General features: G+C 41.2%; 1 protein-coding gene across 1 annotated transcript; it reads left to right on the top strand.

Moving 5' to 3' along the window:
* Positions 1–419: 419 nt before the first annotated feature.
* pamr1b (peptidase domain containing associated with muscle regeneration 1b) lies at positions 420–22,414 on the top strand. The gene is made up of 16 exons (XM_018664077.2): positions 420–898; positions 7,468–7,644; positions 8,676–8,801; positions 9,379–9,493; positions 12,582–12,799; positions 13,500–13,607; positions 15,486–15,497; positions 15,881–15,884; positions 16,046–16,200; positions 16,384–16,575; positions 16,779–17,672; positions 17,770–17,946; positions 18,680–18,746; positions 18,954–19,183; positions 20,786–21,144; positions 21,352–22,414. Exons 1-16 carry the CDS (start codon positions 739–741, stop codon positions 21,931–21,933), a joined length of 3,576 nt encoding a protein of 1,191 aa, XP_018519593.1. The 5' UTR covers positions 420–738; the 3' UTR covers positions 21,934–22,414.
* The last annotated feature ends 819 nt before the right edge of the window (positions 22,415–23,233 follow it).

Below are 23,233 nucleotides of genomic sequence, written 5' to 3'. Positions count from 1 at the left end.
GGTCCTAAAGTGTTGGTTGATTAATTTTTGTTTCATGGACAGAGGCAAGCTAGCTGTTTCCCCCATTTTCCAGTCTTCCAGTCTAGTCTAAGCTAGTCCTCCTGGCTGTAGCTTCACATTTAGACTACAGACATTAGACTGGTATAAAGCTCTCAGCAAGAAAGACAATATTCACATGCTATTGTTAAACACATGCTGCCCTCTGAGACTACACACAGCTGCTGTTTTCAGGCTTAGCTAGGTGTGAACTTGAATAACACTGACTTCAAGATTTTTTAGACATGATCACATAAATAGCAAAGCAGGCACAAATTCTATCAACACTTCATTGGCCTTGTGTGGCCCGCATATAGTGTAGAACATAAACTGTTGTTATGTGCTTCCCCTTATTCTCTCTCTCTCTCTCTCTCTGTGTGTGTGTGTGTGACACCATAATGAGTTAAGCATAAAACGCTGGAGCCTGCATTCATTCACGAGCAGTGACGTCGTCCTCTGAGCGGAGTTTTCGGGAGACCACTGCAAGTGGAACTCCTTTGCGAGGCTGGGCTGTAACCTGAAGCCAAAGAGAGAAGTGAGAGAGAGAGAGACAGAGAAAGAGAGAGAAACTGAGGGAGAAAGAAAGTGAGAGAGAAAGAGAGAGAGAGAGAGAAATGGAGGGAGGGGGAGGGAAGGACTGAAGGGCCGAAAGAAGGTGATGTCAGCTGAGCTCAGAAAGTAAACAGAGTTCCAGACTGCAGCATGCTGTCTGCGGGACCGAGACTGCAGCTGGGGCAAACCCATGGGGGCACCCGCACAACCCCCTGGTCCGGCACCTTTACCTCTGGGAAGGAAGGCTGCTTCCTCTTCATATCCCTCCTCATCCTCATCTCCTTACCCCAAGGGAGAGCTTGGCCCTACGGTAAGGCACTGGCAAAGACTTTACCTTTACTTTTTCCTCCCTCTCCCTTTGCTATCTCACATCCTCTTGGTTTATGTTCTTTGTTCTCAAAAAGCTGGCATCAGCACTCTCTCCATCCCCTCTTCCCTTCTGTCCTTTAAGAGCACAACAGCACTCAGCAAGGCTTGTAAAAGAAGACCCACAGAGGAGCAGTGATGTAAAAACTAGCTTTTTTTTCTTTACAGAAGCAGCAAAGAAAAACAGCACAGTCAAGTTTGTGGAATCTTTGTCTTTACAACTTTTATTGTGATATACAGAGTGAGGGGTTGTCCTGTGTGGGTTTGTTTATTGTCCCATTAAAAAAGGGCTCTGTGATCTTCATACTAATCTTTCTACTCACTGCTGTTGTTCTTTGTGTGAAATTAAAGTGATGTTGTTTTTCTACTCTTAAAAAAAAAGAAAGAAAGAAACAACAGTTGGATGTTACCACACATTCCTTGAGGTAAAATAAGGCGGTTGGAGTCTTAATGGGGCTGTTGAATCCTGGCTCCTTATCCCATTTGTGTGAAAGTGTTGTGGGTGAGTTCCCTCATCGATGAAGATCGACTCTGCCTGTTTACCCTGGGTGACCACTTGAACTGCAGCAGGAAGACATGAGTCATGTTTGAGTCAATCACGCTCACTGCGGCAATGTGAATAACTGTGCACCGTCTCCAAGACTCCCATAACCAAACCTCTGCCCTCTGCCTGATTCCTGTTCGCACGGCTTCCACTGGGTAAATTAATACCTTTAATTTGTAATGCTGGTGAATGTGGCAAAGGGCTGGGCAGAGCACAGCTGTGTTAAACTCCTGTGATTAAGAGACTTCTGGCAGATTTACCTACTTATGTTGTTGTCAGCTGAGTCACTCTCAGCACGGCTTGTTTTGTAATCGTATATAATCAGCTGATGAGAGATGTTTTCTATTGAGCAACCTAAAATACTTTCCTTTTTTCAAAAGCATAGCAGTTGTTTTTTTTTTTTTTTGATCTATGTACGGTTTCCTGTTCAGGATCTCCCACCTACATGAATCTTGAGATGTTCTTGTTCTACTGACACACTCTCCTCATGGTGTGTTTAACTTAAGTCTACTGCCAGGGCTTCTGAGTAGTGGGCAGTAGGAAACAGAGACTGATGTTAAAGTAATGATATTAGAGTGGAAAAAGTGAAATCTCGGCTGAGAGTTTAGTTACAAGAAGAAAAACATGGCCTCTGATTGAGCATTTGGAAAAGTAGTGTGTCAGACATCAGACTCAAGAGTTCACTCCAAGTTTAGGGGCTAAATCTTGAAAACAAATGTGCACATCTCAGACTCCTGTTTGACCTACATATTGGTGTGTGTGTACATACCATTTCACCAAACTGGGTAATAGTTTGATAGGATATCTCATTGGGTGTGAGGTTTCCTGGTGGAGGAAAGTTTATTTAAAGCAATCTACAGGACGAGCACAGGGATCAGCGCTTGGGATCAGGCTTCATTCAGCTACGCAATGCCCGCAGACCTCCCCTGGGAGTTTCCCTCTTCCATGATAGGTAAATCAGTCCAACCTCGAAATACCAGACAGCTGCTGTGGGCAGTAGGCAAAAGGAATTATACACTAGCACACACACGCACGCGTGCACTCACAGCTGCTGTAAAAACAACTATTTTTCCATGATACATCGGTGTGAAATAAGCGCCATTTTGTCAGGAGGAAACTATTTATTAAGTAGTGGATATACTGTAATTTGTCAGTCTCCTCACAGGGAAGTTCTTTCTTAATTACAGCAGAGAACAAGTACGACCTAATGATTTAGTGGCAAGGAATATGCAAAGTGTTTTTGATAAGCATTTTGAACTCATCCTAAAGTTCTCACTGGGCTGCACACTGCACTGTATGTAGCTGTATTTGTTTGGAGTTAAAAATAGCTCAATGGTGTCTGGCAAGACAAGACAAGTACTATAAGATACAGTTTCAGAGCAGTGAGCAAGAAAAAGACAAACTAGACAATATCCGGTTTAAATGCCACAGACTGCAGACTCCAGCTGCGTTTCTGATAACATTTGGATATCATATTAGAGCTTAATTATACAGGTTATCTGAGACTTGCTATGCTTGGTTGTAAAAGTGAACTGGGTGAAATGTGGATGCTAATGTGAAATCACAACAAATTAAAAAGCAGATGCTGACCGTTGGGGTTTATTCTTAGCTGAGTTCAGAGGAAGTTGCTTGCAGAAAATGATGGCACAGCGTTACAGCTGATACAGGCTTTATGAGTCACTTGCAAGGTCAAATTCAGCACCTGCAGCACATTTCCAATGTAGCCATTTATCAATAGTGCTGCTTTTCCGGGCCTTCTGGAACAGTTATGTATATCTGTGTGCTTTATATTTGCACACAGAGTACTTTTTTAAGGTAAGAAAAATGAACAATGATAAGAGTGTTTTATAGTTTGTCCTCGGCTTAAGTCGGGATGTGATGTGGCTCTCCAACAGGTCAGTGGGCCAAGAGGGCAGTATGGTTGGAGACGAGGTCACGTGATGTGGTATTCCGTGACCACTGTTCTGCCCCCGGTGATAATGATGTCAGTCTCTGGATCCACATCAGTAGTGTGCAGCTGAGACACACTGACTAATAACATGAGCCTGTGGAGCTTCTGATTGGATGGAAGCGCTTTTGTGACACACAGAGGTCTACACCAAGCAACAGGGCATCTATTATGATGCCTGTATCATTCCTATTTTGATTTCTATGGCTTCTTGACATGCATGTTGAGGCTTACATTTAAGAGCTCAACATCTGGAATGGAAAAAGCAGATACCACTTACATAAGACCAGAAAAGCCAAACAACCCACACTGAACTTAGCTACAAAACTGAGGGGAAAAAAAACCTGCTTGTGATCTGCTGTTAAACTGTGTTTATATGGCTTTGTGCCAGTGTCTTCTCTCTCTCTCTCTCTCTCTCTCTCTCTCTCTCTCTCTTTCTCTCACACACACACAAACACACACACAATACTAGTTATGTGTGCACTGTGGAAACCATCACACATACCTAACCACAAAAAAATAAGACAAGTTGGATAGAAAAGGTGCTAAACAGCCATGAGGCACAACAGACAAGCAAACTTTGTAATCAGATGAATATCTTCCTTGTTACCTCTCTGACAACTGTCAACACTTCCAGTTTATCATTAAATACAAGCCAGGGGCACACAGCACAACCGCAGTCTTGGGTTAAATTACAGGTCCGGGAACAGAGCATAATGATAATGATAATGGTATGAAATTTGCATGGTGGTGCCATTTTTTTCCCTCACATTCAAATCAGTTTTCATGGTGTTTGTGCTTGCAGAAAACACAGCACAGTGCATGCACTAATGCTTGCACAGACGCCCACTCGCTTTTAGGCTCGCCCCCTGTAAGTGTTCACTTCCACACCTGTTCAGACCTTCCTAAACTCCTGTAAAACCCCACTTGAAGTTGTTACTGTCCAGTGTGTAGTTACCTGCAGGTGTTGACCTGGAAGCCTCGCAGATGTGTTTTTACAAGGCGGTAAGCGTAGTGCCGAATTCATGCAAATTGCCAAGCTGTGAGCCAAAGAACAGCTATGTAAAAATGATCTTCAGAGTTGTAAATCAGTAAACACTGAAAAATAAAGATGCATGCCAGCATGTGTCCAGCACTGGGGGAGTCACGGTTCAGAGAAGAACACAACAGCCTTATCAGCAGAACTGGAGGTCAACAGCCTGAATCTGTATGTGAGAATGAAAACTCTGCTGCCTGTGTTCATTTACCACAGGGAGGAGCATAGAGAAAAAAAGCTTATGGCAGCCTGGAACCTAACCCTGTCCTAACTGCACATACTTTCATGTCACTGACCATCTGAGGCCCAACAAAAGACGATTTTCCAGCCCTTGTTATTTTATTCTAAATCAGGGCCTTCTGGTAGGAGTGTACTGCGGGCATTTGCAACCACAAGATGTCAAATCTCTGTTGAAGGACAAGACACACAGCAGCGATCCGTGTAATGATATTACCAGACCAGCTCATAAAGTCTTCTGACCCTTTCATGTTGATGTTCCATAAATCAGGTTTCACAGTCTCTCCAGCCAGTGTCCTTTACAGACTTCAGTGAGGAAGCAGAAAAGCTGTCCCATAAGGAGGGGAGATTGTGTCAACACCTCTCAATCCCCATGTGGTGGGCATGACACCTTTTAAACACATCGCAGGGTAACAAACAACAGCAGTTTACAGATAGAGGAGTAAAATTGGTCTGTAACACAGTTGGCAGTGGCCTTAGTCTATCCAGAGTCTCCTGTTTGACAATCCTCAGCGTCCAACTTATATAATTAGGGTCACGTTGGAATCATAACAAAAGTCATAGTTGTTTGAAATGTAGTTGCTTCCACATGCATTTTAATGTACATGAGTGAAAACAGAGCAGGAGTTGTGTTGGACTTGTGCTGTGCAGACAAAGTCAGGCGACTGTAATCAAACAATTAGCAGCTTTAATATTTCATGAGTAAGGCGCCAGGTGTTAACAAGAAAAACAAATGCATGGAATTAACAAAGATGATATCCCTGGATCTGCTGCATTGATTTTTATTTTATTTATATTTTTTATTAACTGGCCACAAGTCTAATAGTGTTACATGAATGTAATTCTAAATCAGTGCAGTGCTGCTAAAAGCCTGGGCTAGATTTTTTGTCTTTTAAATTGATTTTACTGGAACATTGCATACTGAGGAAAATGACAGTTTTAGGTAAGAATGTGGCTAAACCTTTGTTTTGTTTTTATTTGCTGCCTGCACTATTGCTTATATCTGTTTGTACTTTTCTCACAGTACGGTGCATAATCCCACTCTTTGCACTCAGCTTTCATCTTGTCTCAACAGACATCTCCCTAAACATGCAAGCCATGCCCATGCCATGGATTTTTGTGGCTCTCACACATGGTCAAAATAAATCCACAGAAAAGACAATCTGAACAAAAACCATGAACTTTTTTGTTGTTGTTTTTATGGAGACAGACCAAGCTGAACAAGAGAAGACAATGCAAGAACATGAGCGCTGATTCAAAAAACAAAGCTGAGAGGTCTTAAGTTCACATTCATTTTTAACCACAGGAATCTATTACTGGTGGTTACTGTGGCAGCATGGGCATTGTGTAAGTGCCTGGTTCTCAGTGATGAAATCAGTGATCCTGAGGTCTACCACACAGAGAGCACGGCACAGACAGAGCAGGCTGACCACCTTGTTGTCACAGGCTTGCTGAACATGGTTTAAGGTTAGTACACAAATGAAGGTGAGCCCATGTTATCAAAAACAATAAATGATGCTAGGAACAGACAGGAATCATAAAACAGCCTGCAACAGCTTTATGAAGCACAAACTCTGTCCTTAAGAGACCCGCACTAAAGTTGACCTAGTGGCGCTGCACAACCTACTTTCAGTTTGATTAATGTCAGCGTGTATGTCATACCTCACTGTGTCTTCATGGAGAAATAGCTGAAGAGGAGGCCAGATTGTGGCTGGACTGAAATTACAATTTATGATATCATTAATGTGGAAGGGCAACAGGGACGACTCACAGCATTCCAAGACATCTGCTCTTCTTCTCTCTAGTTGACCGTCTGCAAACAACCGCTAAGAGATTAATCACTTGCTCTTGTTGCTTTTGTGCGTCAGTGCGTTTGCGTGCCTTATTTTCTTGGTTTCACCAAACCCATATAAACTGTGAATAAATCTGGTGTGCAACTACGCCTTTGCAAATAAAACCAGCGTGCAAGCGTGTCTGCGTGCTTTTCAGAGGAGAGGAACAGGAAGAATACATGGTGGGAGTCTAGGGCTGAGGGCATGAGGAGTTATTATGATCGCAGGGCTGGAGGGAGGGCACGTACAAGCTGCTGCAACGACATGGTGCCAAGTTTAAAGTGCAGCTTCTGTTAGTTCTCCGTCCACATCTGCCACAAGAGAATTTCCACTTGTCTGTTTCAGCTTTTAAATCCACTGTTACATAATCATAACCACTCAGGCTCAAAGCTCCTTGAATCACTGGTTTCCAATCCAATTAAGCATCTCATTTACTGGGTAGAAACTTTACAAAAAAGAAGGTCGGGGTTTACACTTGGGTTGGTAAAGCACACTCTGATTAATGATTTGATTCTCTTTTCATTAACAATTACTTTACCATTGTGGCATGTTGTCTGATGTAATATGGTATGAGAACACACAGAGAAGGCAAACTACTGAGAGACTTGCGGTTCCCTGAAGAGGAGCTTGCAACCATATGGCAGTGGAAATAACCAGAGAGCAGCAGCTCGGATAAACACTGAACTTGCCAGAATCCTTTCACTTCTGCTTGGGCTTCTGCTGACCATAATGCATGTCTGCTCACATTTTCCCACAAGGCCAAATATTACATCTGATATATTTTCTCCCCGTTTGAGTCATCTTCCTCTCTATTTCCGTCCACTTATGAAATAATGGTTACATAAACAAATGTTTCCTGCCAGCGTGTCTGAGTGATATTGCTGAATTACTGACGCTGACACATCGTCTTGTTTAGATTACAGGTACTTGTACAACCACTGCCCAGGCCCAGAATGGAACGTTATGTGCAGGGGCTGCTGTGAGTATGATGTCATCCGCTGTAAATGCCCAATCCAGGGGACTCCGGTGGGCTACGCTGTGCCCTGCTGTCGCAACGCCATCAATGAGTGTGACCCCTGCATCATCCATCCAGGTAGAAACTTTGTGAATATGGATATGAGTGCTCCCATTCAATGACAATGATTTCTGCATTGTCTTTGTAAAGTATACATCTGTTGATTCAGCTTACAAGACTTGGGTCTATCTTGGAAATCTACCATATACTTTGTGAAAGACTAAGTGCTGCACAGCTGTTAGCATTGTAGCATGAAAAACAGTGTGACAGAAAGACTGAAAATAACTTCTGCATTTGTGTCTGATCTAATTTGTTACCCGGCCAACTTCGCATTGGCTCCCTCTCTTGCTCCTCTCTTACTGGCAGAATCCTCTTGAATTGGCAGAGTGCAGGAGTGTATGATCACACTTGGAACTTTGATTTGTGAATGAAATCGTTGTAAATCGGTGTGTTTTTATAGTCCAAGATGAGCACATCTCTGTTTGCGTAAAGCATATAAAGTGTGTGAAAATACAATTACCTGGAGATCTCTGGACACATGTGCTGCAGCTCAACTCTTGTTTTCTTCAAGTCATTTTCCCACATACCATTCTCCTATAGAAGTATGTCATGTTTTCCTCACAGCTTGAATGTACTCATGTTTTCCTTTATGGGGAAAAAACAGCTGTTCAGAATTAAATGGATACCTGTATGTCACATTCTACTGTTAAAAAACTAAAAAAATGCACTCCAACCCTCTGCGGACGAACATAAATTCTCATGTGTACATCCTTAACCCAAAATTCATACCTTTACTCAGGTTAGATGTTGCTCTTAAACTCCCCATGGACAGAACAGCCTCTTAAGTAAAAATCCATCCACCCAGGAAACCATTTCATGGGGTTTTCTTCACAGTTCTATTTCAGGAAGCCACAATATGTTTGTGCTGTGTTCTGTTCTAATGAAAGATTTGCTTAATGTGTTCACCAGAACTAAAATAAAGGAAACATATGTTAATGCAAAGTGTTCCCAAGTCTGACAATAACAGCTCTTTTGAATCCTTTGTGTTCTGGCATATCAGTGTTACTCCTGCTTTACTGTCATTTTTCCTCTGGCTCTGTTTCTTCCAGGTTGCAGTATATTTGAAAACTGTAAGCGCTGTAACAATGGGACGTGGGGCCCTAGGGATGACTTCTTCATTACTGGCAAATACTGTGCTGAGTGTCGGCCTGGCTGGTCTGGTGGAGATTGCATGAGTAAGTCCCTTCATTCTCCTAATTACAAATCCTACATGGCTTCAATATAATTTTTTTTTTTCTATAGTGGAATGAATACTGTGTACTATATGTTCTTTCCTTCCCTGCTGATTTGTCTTCTGTGCCAACTTGGAAAGCTGCCTTATGCCCAGGAGGGTTTCCATGGGGAGCAGAATGACAAGTCAGAGTCAACATTCAGGAATCCCATAAAACAATTTAATATGCAACATTTGGACACTGACTATAGCTTTCTCAATATGCAAATATTCCCCCAAGAGGCATGAGAGCCACGAGAGGCATACATTTAATTAAAAGCAGAAACTGGGAAAGGCTGGTGAAAGTCTTTGTTGTCCCTATACTTATTGTGTTTATGTTTCTTTATGTTGTTGAGCACAACAGAGGGCTTTTACAGTCCCTTTGGAGACTCAAATGTAATTACTTCTGGTTTGAATGGTAACCAAAGCAGCTGAATGTAGACCCTCAGAATCATAATTAAAATGTAATTAACAACCTATGAAATTTAAATAGAAACTCATTCCTACACATCTTTCCAAAATGGAATTCCTGTGTTTTTCAGAGTGTGGAGGGGTGCTCCGTAAGCGACAGGGCCACTTGGTGCTGGAAAGTTACCCCAACAATGCTCGGTGTGAGTGGACCATACAAGTGGACCGTCCCTTTACTATAGAACTCAGGTAAAATCATAAACATTCTGCTTCTTTGGTTGTTTAGTGGACCTCATTTCCAAATTTTGTCCAGATTACTGAGGTAATATCAGTTAGGTAACATCAGCAACGTAATATTCATTCTACTGAAGCACAGCCATGCTTTGAGCTAAATGCTAACTTTAGTTTAGCTTAAACTTTAGTGTATATCCTACCGATGACAATACTAACATAATGATGTTTAGGAGGTATAACATTTATCCTGTTAGCATACTAACAATAGCACTGAACACAAATTACAGCTGAGGCTGATGAGAAGAGGCATTTCATCAAAAACAAAGTGTTGGACTAATTTGGACCCTTGTGTTAGAGCTTGCACAATGGTCAGTGCACCATCTACATTATTAGGATTCGTTCTCTGGGGACCATGAATATCTGTACAAAATATCGCTGCAATCCATCCATTTTTAATCTAGATCTAAGTAGTGGGCTAACTGACAAGATAAATCAACATTGCTATCCCAAGAGCCACTCCACTGACGTGGCTAAAGATGACATAAAAATAGTCAACAGCAAAGTGTCCTAGTTATTCTGAATAATTCACATACCTCGCTGTCAACAGTTCTACTACTTTCTACTGAAGAATCCCCGAAGTCCCAAAAAGTGAACAAACAGTAGCTGATGTGGGCATAATGACTACAGCTTACAGATGAATGTGTGCCTGTGGAAACTGAAGAATATAGCAAATCTTTGTGTCAGTAAAGTCCAAGTCACTACAGTTTAATCTGGCATCAAAGTTTCAGTTTTTGGGATTGTCATTGTCCATCTGTAATAGTTATTAAAGACTGGCCCACTTCAGTCAAATTTCCTCTCGGTTCAGATATTTCTGCAAGATGTATGTCGTGCTCTGATGGCAAGTCTACAGCAGAGTTTGGAAACCACAACACCCTCTTTTTTCATGAAGGTTATTACTTTTCAGTCCTGTGATAGCTTTCTATTTCTGTCATTTTCTCCATTACACATACAGCATTTTATAGGCGAGCATTTGTACAGGGACAAAAGCTCCATACAGTGCACACGGCAGTGGTTTGTTATGTGCATAAAAGCCATTTAATGATCCCAAGCATTTTTTCTTCCATGTATAAAGCTTTGCATTAAACTTAACAACCATGAGCAACCATGTCATACATAGACTGCGAGGCCAAATCCATTCTGTGCAGACAAATGTCACTATGAGCTCAACTAGTAATTGTCATAAATGTCATATTTTCTATATGTTTATACAGTTTGTGACATAAATCCAACAAAACTCCTAAAATGAAATAGCACTGCTGTGCTCAGAGATAGACTAATGGAAAGTTATACATGTGTGCCTGAGCCACTGGGGAATTACTGGCAGGGTTTTCTTATATTTCTCCGTCTTTAACTGCGGTGCGTCGTATACGCTCTCATCACAGGCAGCATATTTACCGAATACAACTGGCATTAATTGTTAGGTGCTGCTGCAGGCTAACATTTAGCATTACCGTAAATCTCATTAGTCTGAGCTTCCCTGACCCAAGGGTCTATGATAAAGAATAAAATTAGAGGATTTGGGAGCATGCCATTGTCTTGTTTAAAGATCATCAGTCCTTCATGTCTGTTCCAGGAGATTACATCTCTAATCGGCGAGAAGGGGAAAGGAGACTCCTTTGTGTTTTTCCTAATTCAGCTGGCAGTCATCTCAATGTCACACTTTCACTGCAGCCAAACCACACAGCTCATGAACTGAAAGTGTGTAAATTTATCTTAGTCATTTAAATTCACATTTAAACAGGCATCAAAGCCACTCCTTCTGAATATTCTGAAGCACACGAAGGATGTTTTGGCATTACCTAGAAATTTAGTACCAGTAATTACTAGTTGTACAACTTGTTTTGGAAATAACACTGTGCAATCAACATGTTTATTCAGGATTCATATTTTATAGATGTTTAATGAGCACAGTTCTAAAATAATGAGATTCCTGTTTAGACGAGGGATGCTGTTTATCAGAAGCACTTATTGCCAAATCCATAAATGTAATGGCATTCATATGTGCACTTCAGCTGTTTAATGGACACATAATGAGTGTTGATGATAACTGATCTATTAAATATAGGGGAGAGCAATTTCTGAAGAAGTCCCTAAAGCTTGCCAAAGCCACAAATCCAAAGATAAGCATCTCTTTTTGGTCTTTTGTTGTGCTTACTCTTTCCTTTTTTTGCTGCCAAGCGTGCTTTATCTCAAATATTGAATCTTTGCCCACATGATGTTGGGGTAGAGTCAATGGGTATAGTGATAATGTGATCTTACTTGTCTATACCTGTCTTGGTCATGATTGCAGGTGACTCTTTTTCTTCTTTACTGCTGGAAGGAGCTTTGTTCTGACAAATCTTTGTAACACTATAAATAAAAACAAAAAAGCAAAAATCTAAACTGAATCTAATCTAAACTAACTGTTGCAGTACCTGCTAAAAATGAGACACATTTAACGCAACATTAAGTCATGTAATAGTGGGTAAATCACCTTCAGCAGCTGTTAATATACGCATTAGCTGTCATTATTGTTCATTACTTGTTTGCTGGCTGAAGATTTTAAAGCTTTGGTACTGTGATGCCAGCTGGTGCGGCACTGCCAGGGAACACAGGTGTTCTCATAATCTGGGAAAACACGAAAACACAACAGTCCCTTTTACACACTCACAAAAAAATCCCTTCAGTTAGTTTGGGGTGTCTATGGCTCAGGAGGTAGAGCAGGTCATCCATTAATCAGTAGGTTGGTGGTTCAATCCTCGACCCCCTCCAGTCTGCATGTTGAAGTATCCTTGGGCAAAATTCTGAACCCCAAATTGCCCTTGATGTATCATTAGAGAGTGTGTGATAGAAGTGAGAAGTGCTTTATGAACTCAGTGTAAACAAATTTGAACACTTCTTCAGAGTTGAAAAGCACTATATAAATACAGTCTATTCACCATATTACCATCATATTCATATAATGTCTGAAGGTGAAAATGATGAACAGCAAAAATAATTTCCAAATATTAGTTTTGCAGCGTTTCATATCCTTCTTTTTTCATACTCATCTTCATACTAACAGGTTTATGATGCTGAGCCTGGAGTTTCACCATTCTTGTCGTTATGATTACGTGGAGGTTCGAGACGGTGACAGCATCAACTCAGGTGTTATTGGTCGATTTTGTGGGAACAGCAGGCCTGCCCCAATTCAGAGCTCTGGCAATAGTTTACACATACTCTTTGTGTCTGATGGTTACAAGAATTTTGACGGATTCTTCGCCACTTTTCAGGAGAACTCAGGTAGGTCAAATACCAGCGACAACTGAAAAACAAAAAACATTTGCTACTCCAAATCCTAACCCCTTGCCCCAGCCATAGCCCAAACCTAAAACCGAAGGAAAACAAGAGAGACAACTAGAATGTGTCCTTACTTTACAGACAATAAATAAAAGTAATCTGTAAAGTCACAGTCAGTGAACAAAGGGGTTATTTGGAGACATGGGCCCCAACAAATACAAACAAGAAATAAGTTTCCACACTTCTTTCTTTACACTGGTCAGAGCCCAGTGTATAATAAAAAGCTTTAATATGGCATTGACTGACACCTATATATTTCAGCGAAGGCCTGCTAATGGACCATTGAGAATTTGAGGTCTGGCCAAAATATCCTGACTTTCCAGAAATGTTCTCACTCTTAAGGTTTAAAACTCAAACACACACACATACACACACACACACACACACACACACACACACGTAAGTTACCAGTGGCAAAGCCAGATCTAGTAAAAGTAAACAGAGGCTTACTATGTAGAAATACCCACACACCTTTAGAGATGGAAAGTGAAAATGTCATTTAAATGGCACCAGCTTTGAATATGAATCCCTTGATGTAGCCTGGTGTGGACAGCCATTCCTTTTGGCATACAGATTCTGCTGCTGATAAATACAGTATTTCTTTCTTTTTGTACCCTAACGGCATACACTTGTATGTTCACAGCCTGCAGCTCCTCTCCTTGCCTGCATGATGGGACTTGCATCCTGGACAGTTCTTACACTTACCACTGTGCCTGTCTGGCTGGCTACACAGGCAAGAGGTGTGAAAATGGTGAGTCTGCAACATAACTAAAGCCCCTGTAGTATGATCATCCTTGAAAAATGCTTATATTTAATATTTTGGGGGAAAATGGAAGTGGGAAAAGAAAAAAAAATGGTTCTAATCACAGTCTTTGCAGCATGACTTTAATTTTCCATCTCACGAGACATTTGAAAGACATGCATCTCATTGTATTGACACTTACGAAATCCCAGAATTATTTTCGTAAATTTAATCTGAAATCAGACACGCCTGGTTACAGCAGACTTACTGAGAACTGACTTCTTCCTGAAAGCCTTTTTTTTTATTGTTGTTGCTACCCCGAGGCAGGCGGTGATTCATTGTCACAAGGGAGAGGTCTGTGGTTTGGACTGGGTTCAGGCCAGCTGCCTTTCCCTGTCCATCCATGTATGGTTTTGGCAAATCAGCATTTCAAGAAATATGAAATAAATGTCACTAGAAGGGCTGCAAATCCAGAATGCCACCATACAAATATATTTGCTTTAAACTAAAAACAGGGATAAAAAGAGCAAAAATAAATACTGTTTTTCTGAGTTTGGTGACCAATTTGGTTTCTGAAGATACCAGCTCCATATACCATGGGAGGTACTGCTCCTTCAGGGTGTGGCTGGAATCATTTTGGCCTACAAGGTCATATATTTATGGGTGTCTGGACCTTAACTTGTGTTTTTGTACCCAATACACCTCCCTTAAGATCCTGCAAAAACAGACTTCCTGAACCCCGCTTGCTTTTTTCCTTGTGGGTTCATTTTCAGGCTTAAATTTGAGCCGATGAAACTAATGGTGAAACAATTGTACTTCTATAACACAAGCCAGCTTTTCCACTGGAGGAGACACCTGTAAAAAAAGGCAGGAGTTTCATTCCAAACAGTGTGCATTCATCTGTATTCCCCTGAGGAATCCTCAGCTGTTAATTTTAATGGAAGAGAGCTGGAATAACGTTAATGTCTTGCATTTTGTAGAGGAAATGTAGTCTACATTTCTGCCACAGAGTCACATGAGAATTTTAAGTATGAACCTGACATTGGCCATATTTTATGTCTGCAATAATCAACCTGTCATCTGCTCTGAGCCTGAGCTAAAACTCATTCTGTATGAGAGAATCTGACACGTTATCATAGAAACTCGAGATGGGAAATAAATTCTCCTCTCTTCTGCCTCCCTGGCACAGTTTAATCTATTCTTGAGTATAATCTGTTTTTGGAGTGCAGTATTCAACATAGCTTCCAAGGCATTTATGAAAGGAATGATGATTTACTTACAGCATGTGTCATTATGCGCACGGTGTTAGCATTCCTCCCTAATAACACCAGACTCATCTCATTATGTCTGTGGACACAATCTGACATGAAAAATGGATCATTTAGCAAAACACAAGAATGCCCACAACACCTCAGGGTGCTTTTTTATGCATTCAAAGGAGGTCAGCTGCAGTTTACTTTTCCACTTTTGGTTGGCCAACAGAATTCTCCATCCCCTAAGGGACAGAAGTTTAGAAATGGCGTAAGGCACAAACGCCCAGATTATAGGGAGAGTTCCTTGGTTTAGAGCTACAAAAACCACAGACATTGCATTTCACTGATCTGACCCAATTTAAAGTTAATTTAAAGTCAACAACACAGAAAACCTCCTGAGGGACCCTCTCACAGAGAATGCTGTAATGGTATGATAACTGTTCTGTTAACATGTGTGTTTGAATTTTTGTGAACTCAGTTGTGGGTGGTGCAGGCATCCAACCGCAACACATTCGTACGCACATTTTTCTGTTTGCCTTTAACACTGAAACAGATACTTCACTCACACAGACACAGCACATCACAAAATCCTAAAGGAAATACACAATAATTTCTGCATGTCTGACATGGATAGTTTTGTTTTGCAGTAGGGTGATATATAACAGAGTTGCACACTGTCTTCTACAACCACATTAACAATCTTTACTACCACACTTCATAAAATCCACTTTTACAACACTGGAAAATTGAACAGTTTGACTAAAGCTCTTTTATTGCATCTATTTCTTCCTCATTTACAAGCTGTGTGTTCAAGTCTTGCTGTGAACTGTTCACACTTTGCCACAATGGGTGAAATTATTCATTAATGAGCCTCTAAGGGAGCAGGCTATGCTTTTAAAGCTCTGGATATTTTTAAATTAAGAGTAATGAGTCTGAGAACTGAGACTTTGTGGGACTACCTGTCTGACCTGCAAACACCAGAAGGCAATGAATGCACTGATGGTCTATTTGTGTGGTCTTTTACTGCAGGGAGGTACAATAAAATGATGTTAAAGGGATGCTAGAGATGCTTCCTAAATTCTCCATGCATCATAACCTTTTAAATTCAGTCAAGAAAAAGGAAAATAAGACAACATGTGTTCATAAATAAACTGTGCATGCCTGTCTTTCCATTTAGTGGTGGGATGTCCGCAGGCCTCCGGTGCCCACCCATGGATCCACAGAGGGTCTTTTCCACCACTCAGGGGCACGAATCACTTTCCGTTGCGACCCTGGGTTTGAGCTGCGGGGGTTTCGTACTGCCATCTGCCTGAGTGATGGCACCTGGAGTGCGCCTGCTCCAGAGTGTGGTAAGACAATGATGTGAAATGTTTTTTTCTACCAAATAATTCAATTTTAAGATCTGAGAAAGTCATATGTGTGTGATTTTCTTGTCTTTGGATGGCATACATACTGCCCCAGAGATGGTGCAGATTGTGGAAAAAGTCTTGATTTTCAGCTTCTAAAAGCCTGATTTTCTTTCCTGTCTCCAGTGCCAGTGGAAAGAGTCTGTGCTCTACCACCCAAGCCAACACATGGGGACCACTTCTTGGTTTATGGACCCAATGATGTCCTCATTGCACTACAGTACCTGTGCTACCAACCCTATGAACTCAGTGGGACCTCCCAGAGAACCTGTCTCCCTAACAACACCTGGAGTGGGACTCCTCCTGTTTGCACCAAAGGTCAGACTCTGGAATGTCTGTTATTCCAGATAGAATGGATGAGTCACTGCAGATAATTTGTTTGGCTTTTGTTTTTATAAGGATGCCAGTTTTTAAAGAATCTGAGAAAATGAGTCAGTACCTAGAGACATGACGAGCCAACTTTGAACAAAAAGATTTGCAATCAGCATCTGATCTTTTTTTTTAATATTCTTTACCCACAGTGAATAACACTCTCACTGAAGCAGAAAAGGACAATGATAAGGCAAAAGAGCCAGAAAAAGGCAAAGAGACAGAAATATACACTGACAAAGACATCAACAAAACTAAAGACAAGGATCAAGAGAACACAACTGGAGAAAAAGAAAGTGTTGGAGGGAAAGATATAAACACTGGCCATGAGAATACAACAGCAGTTGACAGAGAAGATAAATATACTGGGACTATTCCAGAGGAACCTGTGACTGAGGACAGGAATGAAGGAGAGCAGGAGGAAAGAAATACTGGGTCAGAGAAACCCACTGGAGGCAGCAAAGATAAAGTGGATAGCAAAGACCCAGATAACAGCTTGAACACAGTTGAAAAGAAGGAACCTGAAGTATCAAAACCGCCTGAGAAAAAGGAAGGCATCCCAGACATAAACCTGGGCACGGGGAAGACAGATATCACAGAAATAGTTGTGATAAAAGACAAAGGTCAAGAGGAGAAGGAAAGAAAAGAGGAGCAGGTGAATGGAAAAAGAGATCCGGACAAAGTGGGCCCTAATGACACCAAGTTGAGGATGGTCATATCTGAGGGTGAAAACACAGTGGAGATATTTGAATTGGAAATGACAAAGAACAACACAGTTACATATGATACAAAGGACACAAAGAAAGAAAATAATACCATAGGTTCTCCAGAGCCTGGGAGGAAAATCATTCCCACTAAAGTTAACATTACACAGTACACCCTGTACAGGGCAGGAGGTGAGGAAAGTGGGAAACCAAAGGAAAAACCAACAATTAAAGAGGATAAGACAGAGAAGGATCCTGCTGAGAAAACAAAGGAGGAGTTAGATAAGGAGAAGGAGGAGAAAGAAAAAGAAAAGGAGAAAGACGTCAACCAAAGCTTCACTGGTAAGAGACTTATTCAGAAAAACACTCACTGACCTGCACCGTACCCCACCTTTTCCCGGGCCTTCATCTCACCTAACTGTCTGTTCCCCTCCTGCAGAGAAAAGCTGTCCACCCCTCCCTCGCTTCTACCACGGCTACCACCAGGTGGTGCCAGGGTTGGAACCTGAAACAGTGGAGTTCTTCTGTAACCACTCTTATGCTCTCAGTGGTGATGCCCGACGTACCTGCCAGCCAGATGGTACCTGGAGTGGAAAACAACCCCTCTGTGTCAGAGGTACTATCATCTGCTTTGTCAGTGATTCTTAAATTTGCTTAATTAGTGATTATGATATCAGTTGGCTGTTTGGAGACTCGTGGAGGGTGTACATTTCTGTAGATCACAGGTTTCTCACGATATAACCAGCCATCAAACCCTCAGTTACGATAGCTGGTCAGTAAAGTATTCCAAAATGCTGAATTCTAAATAAATGCTGAATGCTAATGTTAAATGCTGGTGAGTAAATGATTCTTGCAGTACAATAATCCGTAAGTCTAGAGCTATGAATGTTAATTAGTTCTTAATGGATTTGGATGGTCTGTCTGCTGTGCTGCTCTTTGCCAAATGTTAAGTGGCTGAACTGTATATTGGCTTGACTTTCCTGATAAATTAAAGAACTAAGGATAAAAGGCAAGCTAAGTTATGCTGTACAGGAGCCAATTTATTTAATTTTTTTTAAACCTGGCAGTTCAAAATTTGTTTTTGTTAAAAGTATTGATAGAATATTTCTTAAAGAATATTTCAGCATCTTATTGTTTCTTGCTAAAAATTAGATAGAAAGAAACAAACAATTTTAATTACGGTATGCCTTAGAAGTACTGGTTTTGTTTCTTTCAAACACAGCCAAGCTAGCTCTTTCCTACTTTTTTGACAGTTGCTCTATTCAAATCTAAACAGATGTTAATGGGACTTTGGTGTATGCACTGTATGTGTTCCCTGTGTGTGTTCATACGTGTGTGTTTATTCGTAGCATGTCGGGAGCCCAAAGTGTCAGAGCTGGTTAAACAAAGAGTTCTTCCCCCTCAGACACCATCCAGGTATGTTTACGAGTGTTATTATTATATCATATCACAACAGTGTTTGACATCCATAAGTACTGTATAGTCTACTGTATAGTAATATTTCAATTAGTGACTGATGATTTACTCTCATGTCATTGTTCATTTTCTCTGCATTCATATTCAAAAGTATTATTTACCCTAAGGGTTATTTTTACTATTCACACTCTCGTCTTTTCCCCTCAGAAAGACCCCTGTGCACAAGTTCTACTCTTCTGTGATGGGCCGACAGCTCCAGTCTGACGGCCCCACTAAAGGCCCTCCAGTTCTTCCCCAGTTGCCCCAGGGCTTCCACCACCTTTACACACACATAGAGTATGAGTGTCATTCTCCATTCTACCAACACTCAGGCAGCTCTCGCCGCACTTGCTTGAAGACAGGGAAATGGAGTGGACGTCATGTCTCCTGTTCACCAGGTGAGGGCAGCAGAGGACCACTGGAAACAACCACACTCACACAGAACAAATACACTGATGCACATTTCAATCAACTGATTTAAACCCACATATCCAAACTGATATGTGGATATGAAATTAATGTCCACTGTGGGCACATACAGCAGCACTTTCTAAAAATATACTCACTGCCTGTAATTGCTGACACTGAGCAATACCTTGTCAGCTTATTCACCCATCTCTTAGGAATTCTTGCCAGCCAGAGAGCCTCTCATTACTACTCAGTGAGAGTTCCCTCAGCTACTAACTGCCATCAGCTGACATGTAGAGCGGGTTTAAGATAGAACAGAGTTTAAAACATCAGCCTCTTTCATAAAAGAAGACTTCCTCCAGGCTGTAATCAAATGTGCAGCAGCCATGTCTGCTCTTGGTTAATCAGCAGCAACAACAGCATCTTTTGTCAAAGCAGTTGGTTTAGAGAATAGCAAAAGTTTCAACACAGGTGGTGTGTCAAGGATGTTTGCATTTGCATTCTCACAAGAGTGTTTGCACATTTGCACAGATGATGATAAAATACGTTCCATATCCAGCAATCCTGTCATCAATCCCTACGTGAAGGATCCTGTTTGCATAACAGCCATGCATGCATTGCATAGGTTCAGCAACTTGACACCATTCTTGTTGTGGAACCAGACAGACAGGCTGAGTTTAGTTGGAGATCTTGAGACCTGGTTTCAGCTCATTTCAGACAGTCTTATTCTTCCAGCATATTCAGAACATAGAAAGTCTTGTTGCGTCAGAAATTTGTTCACATCAAGTCCTCCCATTTGTTGGCTTTGTCAAATATTTCTACAGTCATAATTTTTCAGTTCACTAATAAATACAGACTTTTGTCAAAGGTAAGTATACTCCTCTTGAGGAAATTACACACATGCCAGATGCCATAATAGCAATAGTTTCCCCCTGCTTCTTTCACTCAGAAATGTTACACTGTACTTGGAGCCTTTCACCACCAGGACTAACCACTCAAGGAAAGAAACTCTTCATGTTCTTTACTACACCCTTCATTTAAGTGACTTCCCCCTGAGTGCAGAGTGGAAGGAAATCAGACAGACTGGCCCCTTCAGTCAGTATTTTACCAATCACAAAATGGCCTGCTAGTCATGGACAGTCTGCTTTTAGTCCCAGCCTAGGAAGGTGTTGGGTCTTTTGGTAACTTTGATAAAGGATATTACACACATGTATAACAAATGTCAACAAACAGTGGAGGTAGAGTCATCACTTCTGATTGCAATATGGTTAACTTACTTATCTGAACTTATTTATCAGCCAGTGATGAAGGGGATAAGATGTTTGAGTCTCCAGTAGTACATTTTATTATCATTTGATAGATCTATGATCTTTAGAGATGATCTTATCTAGAAAAAAACATTCAGTGCACTAAGACCTCTTTCATCCTTCATGAGTTAGGGGCTCATATTTCACACGACTGTGCGAAACTTAAAGCTTAACAACTCAAAGACAGTCCCACACAGTCTCAGTTCAAGTCCAATTTTTTCCTGTCTTCCTACCCTCCCTCTTGATCACGGTCTGCCTCCCACCCTGTCACCTCCTCTTTGGCAGTGTGTGGGAAGCATCCAACCTTTGACCCAGAGAGGCCAGCAGAGGGTCACTGGCCTTGGCTGGCAGCCATATACCGCCGCTCCACCAATGGCATAGAGACCAAGGTGACCAAGGCAGACAGCTTGGCAGGGTCCCTGAAGAAGGATGGCGAAGCAGGAACTGGCAACCACAATCAGGTTTCTGACTGGCAGCTGGTGTGCAGCGGGGCTCTGGTGAACCAAAGAAGTGTGGTGGTTGCGGCTCACTGTGTGACAGAGCTGGGCAAGGTGTATCCTGTGGATGCAGCCAAGATCAAGGTGGTGGTGGGGAAGCATTATCGTGATGACCACAGGGATAGTAAAGGTCTCCAGCACTTGAGGGTAAGCTATTGGAGATCTTCCCTACATTTCCTTTTATCTTAGTTTAGTGGTTAAGTCAGTTTATTACATAAAAATCCAAACACAAACAACATTTTAACTCATTTTACTAAACCACATTTAATGTTACCTGGTTCAATAAGCTTTTCCCCCATCTCTTTCGCCTGTTTTCCAATATTCTTTTTAAACAAACTTGTTTTTATCCTTTAGGTGGCCTCCATTGTAGTTCATCCAAACTATGACCCCAATATTCTCGACTCTGACATGGCTGTGGTTAAGTTACTGGACAAAGCAAGGATTGGAGAGAAGGTACTGCCCCTCTGCTTCTCGGAAAACCAGGGAGTGGAGGTGACCTCTGGACAGGGGCTTGTTACAGGCTGGTCTCTCCTGCCCGATTCGAGTTTAGGTGCTGATGAGAGGGCGAGGGTTGGGATTGTTCACCTTGCCGACGTAGTCCCATGTGAGCAGCAGTATGCTCGTAACGGTGTGCCAGTCAGTGTCACAGACAATATGCTCTGTGCCAGCCAAAAGCCTGACTATGGACCATCTAACATATGTCCCTCTGACACTGGGGGAATCCTTGTCATCCCTGCCCTCTCTGACAACCAAGCCAGCAACGACCAGAAGCCCCCTCTTGGCTTTACACAGGTACAGGGGGAGAGCAAAGGGTTATGGAGGATCCTGGGACTAGTGAGCTTTGGTTATGACCAAGGGGAGTGTGATCCTGACCTCTATACAGTCTACACACATGTAGCCAACTTCAAAGACTGGATAGAGAGCAATATGAAATAAGAATCCTACTGTCTGACTCACTTTATTTCCCTTATACTTCTAAGATATTTAAATGCCTTTATATCTTTCTGTCCTCTCCCTGATGTTTGTCCGCGTTCAGTCTTCTCATCCTCTTTAATCTTTTTCTTTTTTCTCGTGCACAAGGGCATTTTCTTACTAAATGGAGAAGCAACACTGGACAACACAGTGCTCTACCTGAAGGGGGTGCTAGCACATTAGATGTGCTGGGCATCAACCTTTTATCAGACGACTTCAGTGTTCAGATCCCTCAACCTGAGGTTACAGACTTGAAAATGACCAGAAAACCATTTCAAGCCTCTGCCTGATGATGGTTTGTATTGTACTCATTGGTATGTATATATGTTGTAATGTACTGAATTATTCTATCAATTCATACGACTCAAGAGGTGTACATATTGTATTGAAGGACAGGGAAATGATGACGTTTTTAATTAAAGAAAATGCGGGTGTGGTAAAGCTAGTCTTTTTAAACACTGTGGTTACTTTTCATCATAGTGTAAAACTAAAACTAGTATGTATTCATGTACAAATACATTCTATTGATGAAGTGCAGAATTTAATCATTATATTTATATGACATGAAAAGAAACACCTTATATTTGCTCCATAAAACACACAGTGGGTTTGTGCTCTGAAGCAAATGAATCCAGGTCAGAGCAGTACCGTTTTGCACAACCATAAACAGAGCACGTTATTCACAGATCAATTCTCTCTTCTGTGCTCAAATTAAATCACTTACTTCCATTTTGACCCTCCTCCATTATTCAGAAGTGAGTTTACATAGATAGAGGCTCTGCAGTTTATATCGACTTCCATACAGGGGCAATAATAAAAAAAATACATTATTACTCAATATTTGGAAGTATTAGTAGAGAAGCTAGGCTCTGGTTGTTGGTTCATTCGTTTTTTATTTTAAAATAATTACTAAATTTACAAGCTACTTTACATGAGTAAATCAAAGATAGAATAATTCATTTCCTCAAATGAGAATAACCAGATTGGTAAAATCATGCAATTAGAAGTATGAAAATGAAATAAATAAACACAATGCAATAAAACAAAATGAAACAACAATTAAATACACAGCCTCGGACAAGACATATTGGAGCTGCAAGAATAGAAATTGGAGGCAGTGATATAAAAATGTTATTGAGTCTGCAATCCTTAGTCAGGAAGTTCCAAAGCTTAGGGGTCCTGATTGCAAAAGACTTTTCATTTACGTTTTGAACTGCAAATAAAGCTAGGAGTCAGCTCATGAAGATGTTTAAATTTGATCGAG

The sequence above is a fragment of the Lates calcarifer genome, linkage group LG10 (genome assembly GCF_001640805.2).
Source record: "Lates calcarifer isolate ASB-BC8 linkage group LG10, TLL_Latcal_v3, whole genome shotgun sequence".
Lineage (NCBI taxonomy): Eukaryota > Metazoa > Chordata > Actinopteri > Centropomidae > Lates > Lates calcarifer.
The sequence above is the reverse complement of the archived record's forward strand: the minus strand, read 5'-3'. Positions and strand labels throughout refer to the sequence as shown.